Genomic DNA, 14,471 nt, shown 5'->3' with positions numbered 1-14,471 from the left:
TTATTCATGCTCGGTGCCCTGGGAGCAGCACAAAGCGCAGGGGTTTTAATTCCAAACACGTAAAACACACGCGGCCTACTGCGCTCCCCATTTTGTGGCCATTGACCATGGCCTGTTCCGTTCCGGAGCGAGCGTAAATGCGGGAATGTGCCGTAAAGTGTCAAGCGGCGCCACCAAACCCCACCCGGTGATCATCATTATAGCTCCCGAATGAGCAATGTAGCCGGTAGCTGGAGTGATTGAAGTGATGCATGTTGAAAACACAGAGCAGGGATAACGTTGGCAGTGACCTTGGACTAACGTTAACTTGCCTTGGTGCACGTGGCGCACCGGCCACTCTGTGTCGGACACAGTGTTGTCATAATTGTTGTTACAAGAATCATTACAGAAAAATGTGTGTTCTGATTCGCTGTCCGTGTCGTTAGCAAGCATGACACCGCACTGACCTTCCTGATGATCACGAGGCCCTTACGGCACTACCACCGAGACCATGGCTGGAAATCCCTGGATTTACGTTGGAGATATCGTTGGAGAATGATTGTCACCAACCACTAGACCTCGCGCGTTGGCTCGCGGTATGAGATCCGCAATATGGTGGATCACCCAAGCATATACTCCTGTCCCACGGACACGGACAATTACCCAGTACGTCAATGGTACGACATTACATCCCCATCCGGCTTGTCCAGTACCGGCACAGTATTTGTCGAGCACTTAACACCTTCGCCCAAGACCTATGCTGTACTGGCCAGCGTCCATGCTAGTCCCAGTGTGTACTCGACCAGTTTTGCGTCAAGCTGTCGGCGCAAACACAGACTAACGCAACGCATTAATATAGTTATAGTATAGCGTATATAGATAGTTCTGCAATCTTGTTACAAGTGTTTTTTCCTCCCCTAAAGATCAGATCTCTCTCTTTGATTACCGCTTGTGGTGTGTGAGGAGTCCCGCCAACTCGTTCGCTGCTAGTTCACGGCTTATGGCAAACCTTACAGGTCACACAGGTCACACCGCACTACAACGCGTCGCGCGCGCATCGTCTTATTTGATCGCGCTCAGATCCAATGGTTTGCCAATGGAATATTCGCTCGAGGCTGCTCGCTCAACCCTCGCATCGGGATCAAATCAACAAGGTTTCCGGCTCACGTGCGGTCATCTTGTGCTATCTGTGCGCCTATTTGTATTCCGTCACCCTCCCCCATTACACTGCTCATGGAATGTAACTGTTTGTTAGTGAGACCTCGCATGTAGACTCTTGATCTTGCCACCGCAACTAGAACCTCCGACCTATCCAGACACCTCGAGAGACACCGCGCGAAGCGATCACGCAGCGTGTGTGATTTACCTCTTGCTCAATGCCATTCAAAACCTTTCGCGACGCGAACGCGACGCTCAAACACACACACACGGTGGTGTGGGGGTCCATCCAAGGGTTGGTCATCGATTAACCACCGATTAGATCATTACCGGATAATGGTATGCCGAGCAGGGGTTGAGAACTGTTATCAGGCGCACCACTTCCGGTCCGGTCCAGTCGCGGTGGTCGCCACTGCACGCGCTATGGCGGACAACTTGTAACAGCCGGAGATCGGAGACCGATCAGGGCGTTTGTCGTGAACCCTGAATGAAACGGTTGGAAAAACCGGTTCAACCTATGAGGTGGCCCGGCCCCGGTGCCTGGTCACTTGTAAACCTTCAATCATTAACGACGAACGTTTGTCCGGCGAGATCCGGCCGTCCACTGGTGGAAGAAACGTCAGCCGGAAGCGACACAACACGTGAGGCATGGCAACGACTTCATTTTGGGATTGAGTTTATTAAGTAGAACGAATCCCACGTTATGGTACTGCTTCAGCCACCGCCAACCCAACGGCTATCAATAAACCACCGAACTCGCGCTCTCGGTTACCTTCAAACTCTCTCGCGTCGAACCCGCCGCCGTCGTCGTCGGTCTGGTCTGGCGGTCGTTGCTATGCCGCTGCATAACATTATCATCATCTGGTTTGATTCAGCAGGATTCATCGGAGTTAGTATTTAACAACCCCGGTCGGTCCAAGGTGTTTTGGGGACCGAAGAAGGAGAAGACGGAGACGGACCGCCCCGAAAGGAGCAACTCCACCGTTCGCAAACATCGAACGCGAGAGCTTTTGCCTCGGCTTTTGACTCCTTCGGGTACCGCGGCGCAGCAGCGCAGTCAGGGTAGGATCGTGCGAGCTTCGTGATCGCGCGCGGCCAGTGTTCGCCACGAGTCGCCGAGTCACTGGAGCTTTACTCACCGTTGGACACTCGTAGGTTACGGTTGTGTCGGTCGTGCGTGCTCGTCCGTTTTGTAGGCAGAGAGTGGCGTCAGCAGCAGGTGTCTAGCCATTTTATTGTGTTGTGCTTTCCTCCCAATCCAATATTCCATTCGTGTGTTTTCACAACTCAAGAAGTCGATCGAACGATCAAACTCTCGGTCGGTGCGCTCCTGTCGAGCTGATATTGTGCCGAAAGAACCCGCAAATTGTCTGCAAGGACTGGTGGTGAAGGGCGAAAAGCGTGTATCGTACCGTACCGTACCGTGTCCCTGAGCTACTACTACTGCATTCTTGGTATAAACTGTGAAGGGTGGTGGAGTGTTTGCACACTTATAAAATTATATATATCTGTATATTGCAAGTTACTTGTAGTAACCATATGTAAGTGCGTGCATGTCTTGTGAGATTGTATGTGTGCGTGTGTGTGTGTGTGTCCGTTCCAGCGGTAGTGTTCAGTCCGTGGCACTACTGTTATGCGTGCTGCGTACGGTCGGAACGGTTGTGCAGAAGGAAAAGTGTAAACCCCGTAATGGCGAACCGGAGGAAAAGTGTTGAAGCCAACGCGACGGCGCACCGTCACCGGCGGTTAAAGAAGAACACCAAGCATTGCGCCCCACAACCGCACACAAGGATGACGATGGCGAAAATGATGAAGAAGAAGCAATAGCTGGTCTGTGGCCGGGTCTGGTCTGACGCATTACGCAAACGCTCTTCGTGCGAAGCGCAACGCGTTGCATCGTGCACGGAGCCGCGAGTGAAGCATATGACGACGATCGAGGACGATCCGCGAACGATCCATTGAAGGAAAAATGGTGCACGATGGTGGAGAAGGAGGTGGACGGACGCTGGAAATGGTTTATCAAAAAACCTGCAACCGTTGCGCGTCTAGAAAGGAAAAGTTGTGTGAATGAATTTTCTTTTTTTGGTTACGACAACATCGCCAACCATCGGGGATGGTTGGTAGATAATGGAAAACGGCCGTTCGTACGAGCGCTGAGAAGAAGAGCTTTCAATTGATAATTGCTAAATAGGAGCAAGCAATCCGAGCAAAAGAGGTACTTTTGGAGCGCTTCCTAGGTGCGCCACTCCTACTATAATCGCTCGCTCGCTTGTTGTCAGGATGTCAGGCTTTGGGTATTGTTTGGTCGTTTTGGTTTTGTTTGTGCTCCACAAGCATTCAGCATGCTTCCCTTCACGTGACAATAATCATAGCATCGCAGCAACCCTTCCTCCTCCTGGTTGAGGTTGATTGATTGATATTGATTGGTTCCACCAACTCCCGGGGAAGGGGGTAGGGCATAACTGGCGGTTGCAATCGAATCGGAGCGGAGTAGAGCAAAAAGCCTAATGGAATCGTTTGCTACCGTGCTGCGCCTGTGCCAGGGGGAAACTATGACCCCGCGTACCGCACGTGGAATGTTGTGGTCTACTTCTTGGATCATTATTATGTGTTGGATCGTACCAGGACTAGCATACACACACATGTATATGATTGCAGGAATGCCCCGGAGAGTATGTGGTTACCTCCCACGAAAGCCATGGCCTTTACTAGTGGCTCTGTGGATCGCTCGACACTCGCTGTGCCGTGGCCGCGGAGCCGATATTGCAACACAACACTGAAGCCGCCAGCCCAAGGGAGGATAATGCGACCGGTTTAAACAACAGCTGGTAACACATCTGGCTGGCTTGGAAGGGGGGAGAGAGGGAAGGTTGTTGAAGGCGGTGGTAGTCTTGTCGTCGATCGCAAACCATCACCATCTAGTGCCAGCGGTAGCAATTAAGAGTCGCGGGCCATCTAACGATTGCGCTAGACGCCGCTTGCGAGCCTCTCGAGAATCGAGCTGCACCGTGCCAGTGACCAGCACCATTGAAAGGGAATGTTCCGTCGCTTACAGAGTACAGAGAGGGAAGGCGGCCACTGCGGGGAAGGCCACTCCGGCAGGCCACGACACGAGCAATTGGCTACAAATTATTATGTACAAGAAATTCTGTTGTCAGTGCGAATGCGCTGCGAATGCCGGATAATCAGTCAACCGATCGATCGATTCGAGATCGTGTGTGTGTGTGTGTGTGTGTGTGTGTGATCAAGCGATCGGATGCTGCTTCTGCGTATCGGAAAATGCATTCAAATCCTTGAAAATCCACTATGAATCATAAGCAGCAGAATCAAACTCGTTGCCGTGAACCAATGGTCACTGCTACTGTTGGTTGTTGCCTGTTTGAAAGCAAGCAACTGGCGATCGGTTCCACCTCATTTTCTCAGACCTCAAACTCGTTCAGCGACCGCCGTACTATGTGGTAATCAAGTGAAGCACCCTGCCGCTACCACTACTACTACTACTGCGCTACTCGACTCGACGGACTCGACGGACTGTATCAATGTCAACAAGCAGACCATTTCTAAACGCAGCATCCCCAAACATGGCCACTGGTATGGGGTGCCCCTCTGACCGTTTGCATAGAGGATTTTACAGTTATCACTAGGCTCTTCGTGCGTGCGTGTGTTTGTATGGTGTGTGTTGTGTGTGGTTTGCAAACGCGGGCGTTCTACGAAACGCAATAGTCCACTTTCCAGCACACAATGCCATGACATGGTACGACGGTGGTCCGGTGCTACTGGGGTTACTGCGGCCATCACAAAGACACAGAGCCGACCACCACCACCACCAGCACGGCTCTAGTGGTTCTCCTTATGAAAACGGATGCGTGCCGTGCAATGCCAGAAATCGAAAGTGCCAAAGGCCTTCACACGCGCGGGCGCGCGCACCGCGTTTGGCTTCTCCTAGCTAGGATTTGCTCAGCAGCGGAGCGCGGCGCGATCGTCAACGGTGCGACGATGCGATGCGTGGTGCTGCAACCCGATCGTGGGGCTGCCCCAACACGCACACACACACACACACGCACACACGCGCACGCTGGCAGCAAACTGAGTTCGCGTGGTCCACCAAAACCAGTTGCCAATAGTCGCCACCACCGCCGCCACCGCCACCGCCACCGACGACGACGATGAGGTGCATTGGCACCTGGCTTGGCTCTCACCATGGCGTGCAGCAGCAGCAGCAGCAGCGCAGAGCCGAAGAGATTGCGCAGATTGCGCAGCACACTACACCAACAACAAACAACAGCAGCAACAACTGGCCTCACCTCTGCACACCAGAAAGAGAAGCCAGCGCCTATAGTGCTCATACGCAAACCTCTGCCGCTGCCGCTGCCGCTGCCGCCACCGCCACCACCGCACCAGTGTTCGTGGTGGGGTTAGTGTTGGGGTGTGCAAAAATGGTAGAATTAGATAAGTACGATTTCAAATCGAATTGGATAATCGCTCGCCTTACCACCGGCGCGTTGCGTTGCCCACCCATTCCGTGGTAACAAGGGGTGGCAAGGCATGGGGAGGGAGGACCGAGACAGAGAGAGAGAGAGAGAGACGCGTCGGTGGTGGTTTGCGAAAGGGGGCACTAGCAGCGTGCGCCACTGTTTCGCGTCGTATGTGTGGACAACAGCAAGCAGGCAGGCTACAACATATCGTGCATAATAACAATCATTGCGCACACCAAAACTAATACCGTGCACCGTGCGCAGGAAGGCCACAGGCCAGCACGCGAGTGCCGATGTTCGATGCCACTTGGATCCTTATCGAACGCAGCCCCTTGCCCGTTCCTTGGCGTTCGGCTGACCGGATTGTTGGCTGTGGCATGTGCCCTCAAAATCGTTGGTCAGTTGGTTAGTGTCTGAGTCTCCTCGTTGCTTTGACTGGTTGCTGAGCAACGGTGGTTGTAACGATGGTGGCTGCCTGCTATTGGCGCGAATGTTTATACCCCCCTCACTTGGCAGAATCTGCTGATGATTGCACAACGACGGTTCCAACATTCAACTACCGTTGCCGCGAAAGCGTCGTGTCTCCTTGAGGTCGGCCGAGAGGGGGTGAATGAGGCCTTTTTTGCCGCTATTGTTGTTGGATGAAGTTTCTGCTTTCTGGTGTCGAGTGTTGGTGACCACTCTTGGTGTGGGCCACTTCGCGGAGTGATGCGTCGAGTGATGTTTGTGATGAGAACTCCGTTCGCACAATCGCACCCCTTCAATCTCCTCCTCCTGGAGGCTCAGCTGTGCGTCGAATGCGTCACACGAAAACGTTACGCCCGACGGCCAGCAGCAGCAGTGAAAACGACGACAATTCAGAAATGCCTGACGCAGCCAAAGCCTCTTTTCCGCCAAGAGGGAGAGGAAGGTCTGATCTCTCCTCCTCTCTCTCTCTTGCTTCGCTTAGCCTCGACGTCTCGTGGCTCGAGGTGGAAGTGGCTCGAGATCGAAACAGCTCGAGAATGAGTTGGGAAAATCCAGCTGAGCGGTTGTTTGTGCTGCTGGGCACGCGATGTACGTCACGCTGCGCCACCGGGATTGACCCGCGATCACTGATCTGTATACGATTTGTTGGCAAGATTCTAAGCGATAGGCAACTCCGTAGCTACTGCTACTGGGTGAGAAGTTGCTGCGAGCTAATAAGAAAGCGATAGTGATCAAGCAGGAAGTGATCGCAAGCCCGGACAGCTGGCCGGATTCCTCGGAAGATACAGGAAGCGTTCGAATGCAACTTCATTTAACAACTGCCCAAACAGTCACAGTCCCCTTTGTGTCCACAGCAGACAAGGAAACCAAACATTCCGAACTCAGGACAGTCCGGAAGCGACGGCGACCAGCTCGTATCGCTTCGCACATTAAATATGCTAATGCAAAGTTAGGATCTTGGATTGATTAACGCGATTTTGCTCAGCTATTTAGAGCCTACGTAATCTATCACCGTTCGGAAAAATGCACCCAACACTAAAAGCCAACAACACTTCCTGGCCTTCGGCGGCTCTAGAACCTGTCCTTTGCGCAATGAATTTCAATTGCAGTGAATTCAGCCATTTTGCGACGCTGACGTAACGTTCGAGATGCAAAAGATGGAATCTGCCGGTACGGAGCAACACGTTTTCGTGTTCGTGTCAAACCGTGCCTTGCCATGTGTATCCGAGGTGTTCCCGAAAAACCGATACGCAGATTTGACAAAGATGGACAAAATTATGCAAAAACGCACAAAAATCCAATCACCATGAACCATACTTGCGCTGCGTGAGGCCGCCATCATGCCGCGCCAAAGACGCGATCTGGACGCTGCGAAGGGGACTCGAAGATCGGGAAGGGGAATCGGACATTAAGAGAACTGGTTTTCCGGGGAGGCAACCGACTCGGAATGCGACTGCGAGATTGGTAGCGAGGATCGAGGAAAATGTCATTTGCATAAACGTTACCATAGCCACCATAGCATGCTAAAGACATCCCTACACATTGGCTAATATCAAATGTCCAGGGCGGGCGCTTTCAGGATGGCCGCAGCTGTCTGCCACATTTCGGAGACCACCACTCGCAGACTGGTCAGACCATGTGGCTTTAAAGACTTGAGCGGTTCTCCTAGACATCGAGGCGATGGCGTCGCCTGCCTTCGTTAGATTCATTCTATGGGCTGTTAATGTTGTTATGCAATGTTTTTTTTTATTTCCGGCACTTGTTTCAAGTGGTGGTTCCATTGGGTTTTCCCACCATTTACCTCATTCCATAAAAAAGGATTCTAAAAACGAATTACTTCAAAGAACATAATCAAACGCCACCACGAACCACGTCTTCACGATTGCATGAGTTGTCGATGTAAAACAAGCAACTCAGCGTGTCAGAGTGTACAAGAACTAACAGACCTCTAAGCCAAATGAGACTTCATTTGCTCTGTGTAATGAGATTTTTCGCCATCTCTCTAAAGCAGCGAGCTCTGCTGGTTGGGAAGGAGAACCACGGTTCACGCAAAGGCCACTCGGTTCCACTCGGAGACTCGAAAGACGCTTTTGAATTGGCGGAACGTATCTCGCGCCTCTCGGAACCTTCGACCACGCTTGTTCACTACACGGTGACCGGGCGACGGACCAACGGACCAACGAACCGTCGGTCCAATGTTGTGATTCGCAAGCAAATTGTACAAGATGTCCTTCACGCGATTTACGTCGCTGCGCGGTGTTGGTGTGCCCCGTCTCTGATACATTCAGGTGGCGTACTGCATGCACGATCGTCTGTGTGTGTGTGTGTGTGTGTGTGTGTGTGTGTGTCGTCCGAGTGGTGTGGTGTGCGTGGTTCGTCCACCCCTTTTTGTGGCATGATTTTTGTACAGAAGCACACACATGCTGTGGTCTGTGGTGGAATGGTGGCTCGTTGTGCTCGGTGGTTTCGTTGCTCAATTGTGGCCCCCAAGCAAATTGATCGCCCGGCTCGACTCGGCTCGCTACATACCTTTCTACATGCGCTATCCGTTGCTGGCGGAATGGAAAAATGACGAAATCTATGGTTCGTGCAGGGGTACACAGAGATACCAGATTTTTTTTACCAGCGGAGCGATACGATCGATCTGATGATCTGATGGTGCTGGTGGTAATGGTGGTAGGTAGTAGGGCTGTAACGATCTAGGGTTTTTCCTAGGAGAGTAAGCTGAACTGACGGGGCCTGTGCGCTCTCGTGTTGCGCGATACGATGCGGTTAAGCACGCGGCATAGAATGATCGGAAGTAAACCGCAGAATCCCGCCGAAACACCCCGGAACACCTGGATCACGGAGCCACCAGTGCCAGTGCCAGCGTGGAGGGGAGCCGCAAAAACGAGATACGAAACGAATGCGGAACCCGATCTCAGAATGCGGCCTGAGTGGGGCCTATGATTTTCTCACTTTCTTGCCGATTCCGGTTGCGATTACGATCTCTACCGAGCTCTCTACCGAGTGTATAGTAGCACCTTCTCAGCATCCACCGTACCAGAGCAATCTTCCTTTGTTCCTTCCTTCGCCATCGTCAACATCTTCATCGGTTCCATCGACAGTGTGGTGTGGTGGTGGTGGTGGGAGGTGTGAGTGATGCGGTGCGGTGCGGTAGATCTGCCTGCCTGTCCAGTGTGCTAGCATTACGGAGTTCAGTGCGATAGTAGAACTCTGATGAAACGAAAGTGTGTACATGTGGAACGCTCCTGAATGTGCTCAGTGCTGATTGTAATGTAGGATATCGTGGTATCGTTCTGTGCTAGCGATTTAATGTTTCGTTTTCGTTCCTTCTGTTCTATCCAGCAATCATCAATCTCTTTCGCATTGATTGGAATTGTGCAACAACACGTCTGAATCGCCATAGTGACATACACGCGCGAATTCGCACAACTTCTGTTCCGTTCCATTCCTAAGTAGGCTGATCTCCCGGGACAGTCTTTTAGGTTTTGGTAGCGAACAGGACCCAAAAAAAAGGGAGGAAACAACAACGGGGATTCCCTTTCCGTTACAGTTTCCTTCCGCGAGCACTTTCGCGGACCGAATAGTACCGCGTGTCAACACACACGTTGGCTTACCCGTGTTCAAAGTGATCTAAAGTGAAAAGAACCTACCCCTACTACTCTTCTGCCACCTCCATCAGGCGTCGAAACTCGAAACGGAAGTGAAAACTCACAAACAAAACCGTACTCGACGGGTGTTGCCGTCAAACAAGTTCTCCCTAATCGACGCAGAGCAATACATGACAAAATGTTGATAACGTAAGTAGACCGGAAGTAATCTCGTGTAATTTTAGACCACGGACGCACACAGCGTCCAAAGCTTACGGTTCGGTGTTTGTTTGCGGAGAGAACGTTTCTGTGAAAGCAGGTGATCGTGATGTTGAGAAAATGTCCGCTACTTTTTAGTAGTTCTGCAATCGTAGTATATTTTACAAATATGAAAATACGATTACGGAGATTTCGCTAACAATATAACATTGTGGCAATTGCGAAACTGACTTCAACTATTTAAAGAATCTGAGCGACTTCAAGAGACCATCCAAATGTGTGCCTACGTCAGTTGCATGTTCCACTTCCACAAAAAAAATCCAAATCAATTCTATGAATGAAATATCCGCTTGAAGTTATTCGCATCTGTTTGTTAAAGAAGAAATTGTCCACTGTTGGTATTATGTCTGTTTGATTCTTCTCATAAAAGATTGGAAATGTGTTTGATACTCACTTGAAAGACCAAATTAATTGTATCATTTGCTATCTTCTGATTCAGAGGTTTTCTTGATAATGACATAATTGAATATGATTTAAATGCAAGCAACGGCATTGATATGAGCATTTACATTAGACTCATCGCGAAACACGCTGTGATCCGTTGTCTACAAATGAGCATTAAACCGATCGTGTAATTGAGCGCCCGTCATGCAGCCAATCGATCAGCTCACTACGAACGATGCAATGTTCGCTCGATCGTCTGCCGGGATGTTTTACAACATTTAGCAACAGCAACAGGCAACAATCTCCCTGTTGGTAAGCCACACGATCGCATCGATCCCAACGCCTTGCTCCCACCGCCAATGTTAGCGGTTAATGGGTTTTACTACGTTGGTACATCGTGGCCGACACGTTTAATATTTGTTTCTCCCGGCCAGAGGGCTGTGGTTGCTCATCGTCGTTTTTTTTTCCTGATTTTGTGTTCGTTTGTAGCCGTTGTTATTGCTGCTGTCGAACTATAAATGCCGCCGTCGTTGCCGTCGGCCGTCGTCGTCGTCGTCGTCGACTTCGTTGGTCCGTGTTCATAGCTTAATTACGCCACATTAAGATGGTGCAGAAAAGGGCAAGCACGGCCACCATGCCACTGCCAGCACCAACCGACCACTCTCTACACCGCACTCTACTCCCTCCAGTTGTCCTCCGCGGTGGTAATGGTGATCATTCGCGTGCGCGTTACGCCATCTGCCCTCTGGCGGATGGAACAACGGTGCACTATTTGTCACAACAATCAGATGTACAGCAGCGGAAAAAAATAATCAAAAACACTCGTCTAGTAGTAATCCGCTGGCAAACGGGTGCTCCGTTGCTGATGATCGTTAGTGATCGTTGGCGTGTTGTAAGTGAGCTGGATAGTAGTTTGGCACCGATGAGAACGCCAAGGGGCATTGTGCAGGGCAACTCGGTGACGCTTCATGGTGCCAAAGATGCCGAACCGAAAACATCCACCCAACGCCAGTTCTGCATTCAAAGCGCCAAAGACCCCCAAAAACGCGACGTGATGATCGCTATGATGGCCATGGTGATGACGACGACGACGACGGCGGCGAGGGCTGAACCGCTCAAGACACAGGACGGAGCGTGCGCAACTTAGCGCGCAGCTCAGCGCCGCTAGCATGTTATACAACCCAAACGAGACGGCCTACATTTCCGAAGGTCAATTCGGTTTCGTTCAGGTTTGCGTGCGTGCGTGCGTCCATGCGCGCGTACGTGTGTGCGAGTGTCTCTTTCTTTCTCTTTCACGCTGTCACGCACCACTCTTACTTGTCCAGCGTGATCCGTGATCGTTGCACTGGGCGAGTATACCTTTGCAAGGACTGTCGCTCACGACACATGCATGTGTGTGTGTGTGTGTGTATCTAAGAGGATCGAGCAATGAAAGAAAGCCTTGTGCGGCGCGTCCCTCCATCAATTAGTGCGATTAGTGACGGGCCACACTGGCCACTCGCCACTTGCTTACTGCGTGTGTAACAGTGTGCGTACGATCGACCGATCTGTCCGTGGACGATGATCGCCAGTGGTCGTGAGCTTCACGCACCAATCGTATCAATATTCAAAGATCGTACGATCCTCCTCAGATCCTGCTCATGCACAGACGGATAGACAGACCGACAGACAGACAGATACTCTGCACAGTGGCATGCGAACTCATCACCATCTGCGCCACCAACCTGCGGGTGGTAATGATGAAGCACGTTTTTTGGGGTGAAATTTGGCCCACCGAGTCTCCAACACCCACCACAGCGAGTCAAGGCAAGGCTGGACACAACCCCAGTGTGATGTCGGTGGTGCTGTGCCGTCGGTGGACTTGGACTCGGACGATTAGAAACCGGTTGACAGCAAGGTGGCCTCATAAGTATGCCTGAAGGGAATCGAAACGCGCGTTCGCTCGCTCGTGGTGCGGGGCGGAGGTCGCAAGAGGGTAAATAAATGTTTCAGATTTCTACCGCCATTAGCGCGCACCGCGTATACCGTGTGCTCGGTATACGCGCAAAACCAATTGAGGATTGGTTGGCCCTCCATTTGTTGGCTAGCGTTTTTGTTTCGCCACGCCACACCACGCAGCCGCCACTGGCAGAACATCGTTCTACCGTAAGCGGACATCTTCAAGGTTAGGTACATCCGACCACACCGCAACTCTCTGCCTTCAATGGCAACCGTTTAGCGTAACGCAACTTGGAAGTCGTTTGGAATAACAACAAATACGGCTCATTTGCTTTCTTGCGCCGCAAAGGTTTTGATGTATTGGCCGACACATCGTTTGCTAAAGTTCGATGCTAATGAACCTTTGGTCCCTGGGACCAGCCCGAAGCGTTTACCCTAGCTAGCCCTATTTTACGAAAATACTGTCTGGATCTAATGATGAAACGGATAATCGTTATTGTCAGCCAATTTCTAGCAAACGTTCATTAAGATACAAATGCACCAACCAATGCAAATGGTTGTGTCGCAGAAGGAAGAATATCGGCTGGCGACACAATATTCGCCATCCTCTAACAGGTAGTCACGCACGGACAGTCTGGCTCGTGTACTTCCTACCACCTTGACGGTCATCTTCTTTACAGAATGGCTTCCTCATTCCCCCTGGCAATTACCTGTTGCTAGAACGCCGGGACACCTGAATCAGCAGAGAACGTCCATGTTCAACAATCTCTTTTATGCGAAGCTAATGGAAATGCCAACAATGGTCATATCGGGAAGTATATTGCTTTTACAAATTTGCAAAACTTGTTTGGACAGTATTGAACCACGCGATTATCGGACAAACATTCAAAAGATTCGCGCAAGCGACGAACCCTTCCTACGGAGACTCTCCAGCGACGAACCTTCGCTCCGGGAATGCATCTAGAAGGTTGCATTTTATTTTTAGTCCAAACTCCACAATCATGGCTACCCGGTCACCTTTGAATCCGGCTTGTTGTCAAGCTCGGTTGAAAAACCACATCTTGGTAACTTGGCAACGCGGAGCAGGATGCCGATTTCACCATTTCCAACACCTTCCGGACACCAGATGAGTCGGTATTGGCGGGCAATGCTCTCCTTCTGTCCTTGAAAGGTTCGCTGCACCAACGCCAACGATCTTGCCTGCAAGAGCCACCCCCCTGCCGCTTCAAACCTAGGACTATCTGACTATCTGGTAGAACCTGTTGAGGCTAGTTCTTGAGCAGTACCCAGCATTTTTAGAAAGCTTCTTAGACCTGAAGCCTTGAAAGCAACAAGTACTACCTTCCTTAACAGTGTAAGTGACCGAGGAAGTACCCAGCTGCAAGCGTAGATTTAATAATGGCCAATTTATCGGTATTTTCAATCCACTCAAAAAATGGAGAACGGCGGAAATGCCATTTGGGATCGATTATGTTCCGGTGGCCTTTTCCTGCTTTTTCGACAGGGAATTGACCCTGAGTGCTAATCACGGCAGCACATACTACCACATGGTAACCGAGCCAAGGCCAGTGGTAAAGAGAAATCAAACTTTCCCACTCGTGAAGATGGTGTAAACTTTGGGTGACACATTTGGGGGTACCCTGGTACCGTCAGCGCGAATCGGGTCAATACCACGCCAAGTATGTTATGTGATAGCTTTACTTGCGATAGCCACACCACCTCCCTGCTTTCGAACGTGTTTTTACATAACCAATGGTACCGAAAATCGCCTGCAAGAAATTATCACCAAGCATCCCGGTTCCGAATCGAATGGTGGCAAGTTTATCTGTGACCTCGTTCCCCTCCCCGGACTCGTCTTGTTCGTGTAATCTCCCGTGGCCGGTGGTTCATCAAATGCTATGAACCCAATTTCCCTTTCACCTGTTGTGTGGTGAACCACTTTGCAGCTTGGAAAACCTAGACCTAGTTGAAGCGGCCAGTTGGTCGTTAACATTCCAGCTCGCAACACACACAACCGAATGTACGACGGTCCGCACACCGTGAACGGTGACGAACTGAATCCAAAGGTCCTCAGTGAATACACGCACACGGTGCTCTCTCGCTCTCTCGTTCCGTCCCACTGTAGTTAGATCAAGGGTAGATGAGTAATTACAATTAGCTGACAATTGCCCCTTCCGTACGATGGTGTGGCGGAAAA

The 14,471-nt window shown here is 51.0% G+C and overlaps 1 protein-coding gene across 5 annotated transcripts in view; it reads left to right on the top strand.

The window, feature by feature from the left end:
- The window catches only part of LOC125952599 (ABC transporter G family member 23), a 36,204-nt gene that overhangs the window by 14,712 nt on the left and 7,021 nt on the right, over window positions 1-14,471 (top strand). The window contains exons 1-2 of one of the 5 annotated variants that reach the window (XM_049682168.1): window positions 2,264-2,356; window positions 9,429-9,883. The exons of 1 other annotated variant lie outside the window; for it this stretch is intronic. In XM_049682168.1, the coding sequence (XP_049538125.1) occupies window positions 9,873-9,883 (11 nt within the window). In that variant the 5' untranslated portion in view covers window positions 2,264-2,356; window positions 9,429-9,872. Of the gene's footprint in view, window positions 1-2,263; window positions 2,357-2,376; window positions 2,592-2,659; window positions 2,679-9,275; window positions 9,359-9,428; window positions 9,884-14,471 lie in introns of those variants that run through there. 3 more of the 5 variants (XM_049682171.1, XM_049682170.1, XM_049682169.1) reach the window with 3 other exon arrangements.

The sequence above is a fragment of the Anopheles darlingi genome, chromosome 2 (genome assembly GCF_943734745.1).
Source record: "Anopheles darlingi chromosome 2, idAnoDarlMG_H_01, whole genome shotgun sequence".
Lineage (NCBI taxonomy): Eukaryota > Metazoa > Arthropoda > Insecta > Diptera > Culicidae > Anopheles > Anopheles darlingi.
This window is presented reverse-complemented; position numbering and strand designations above follow the sequence as displayed.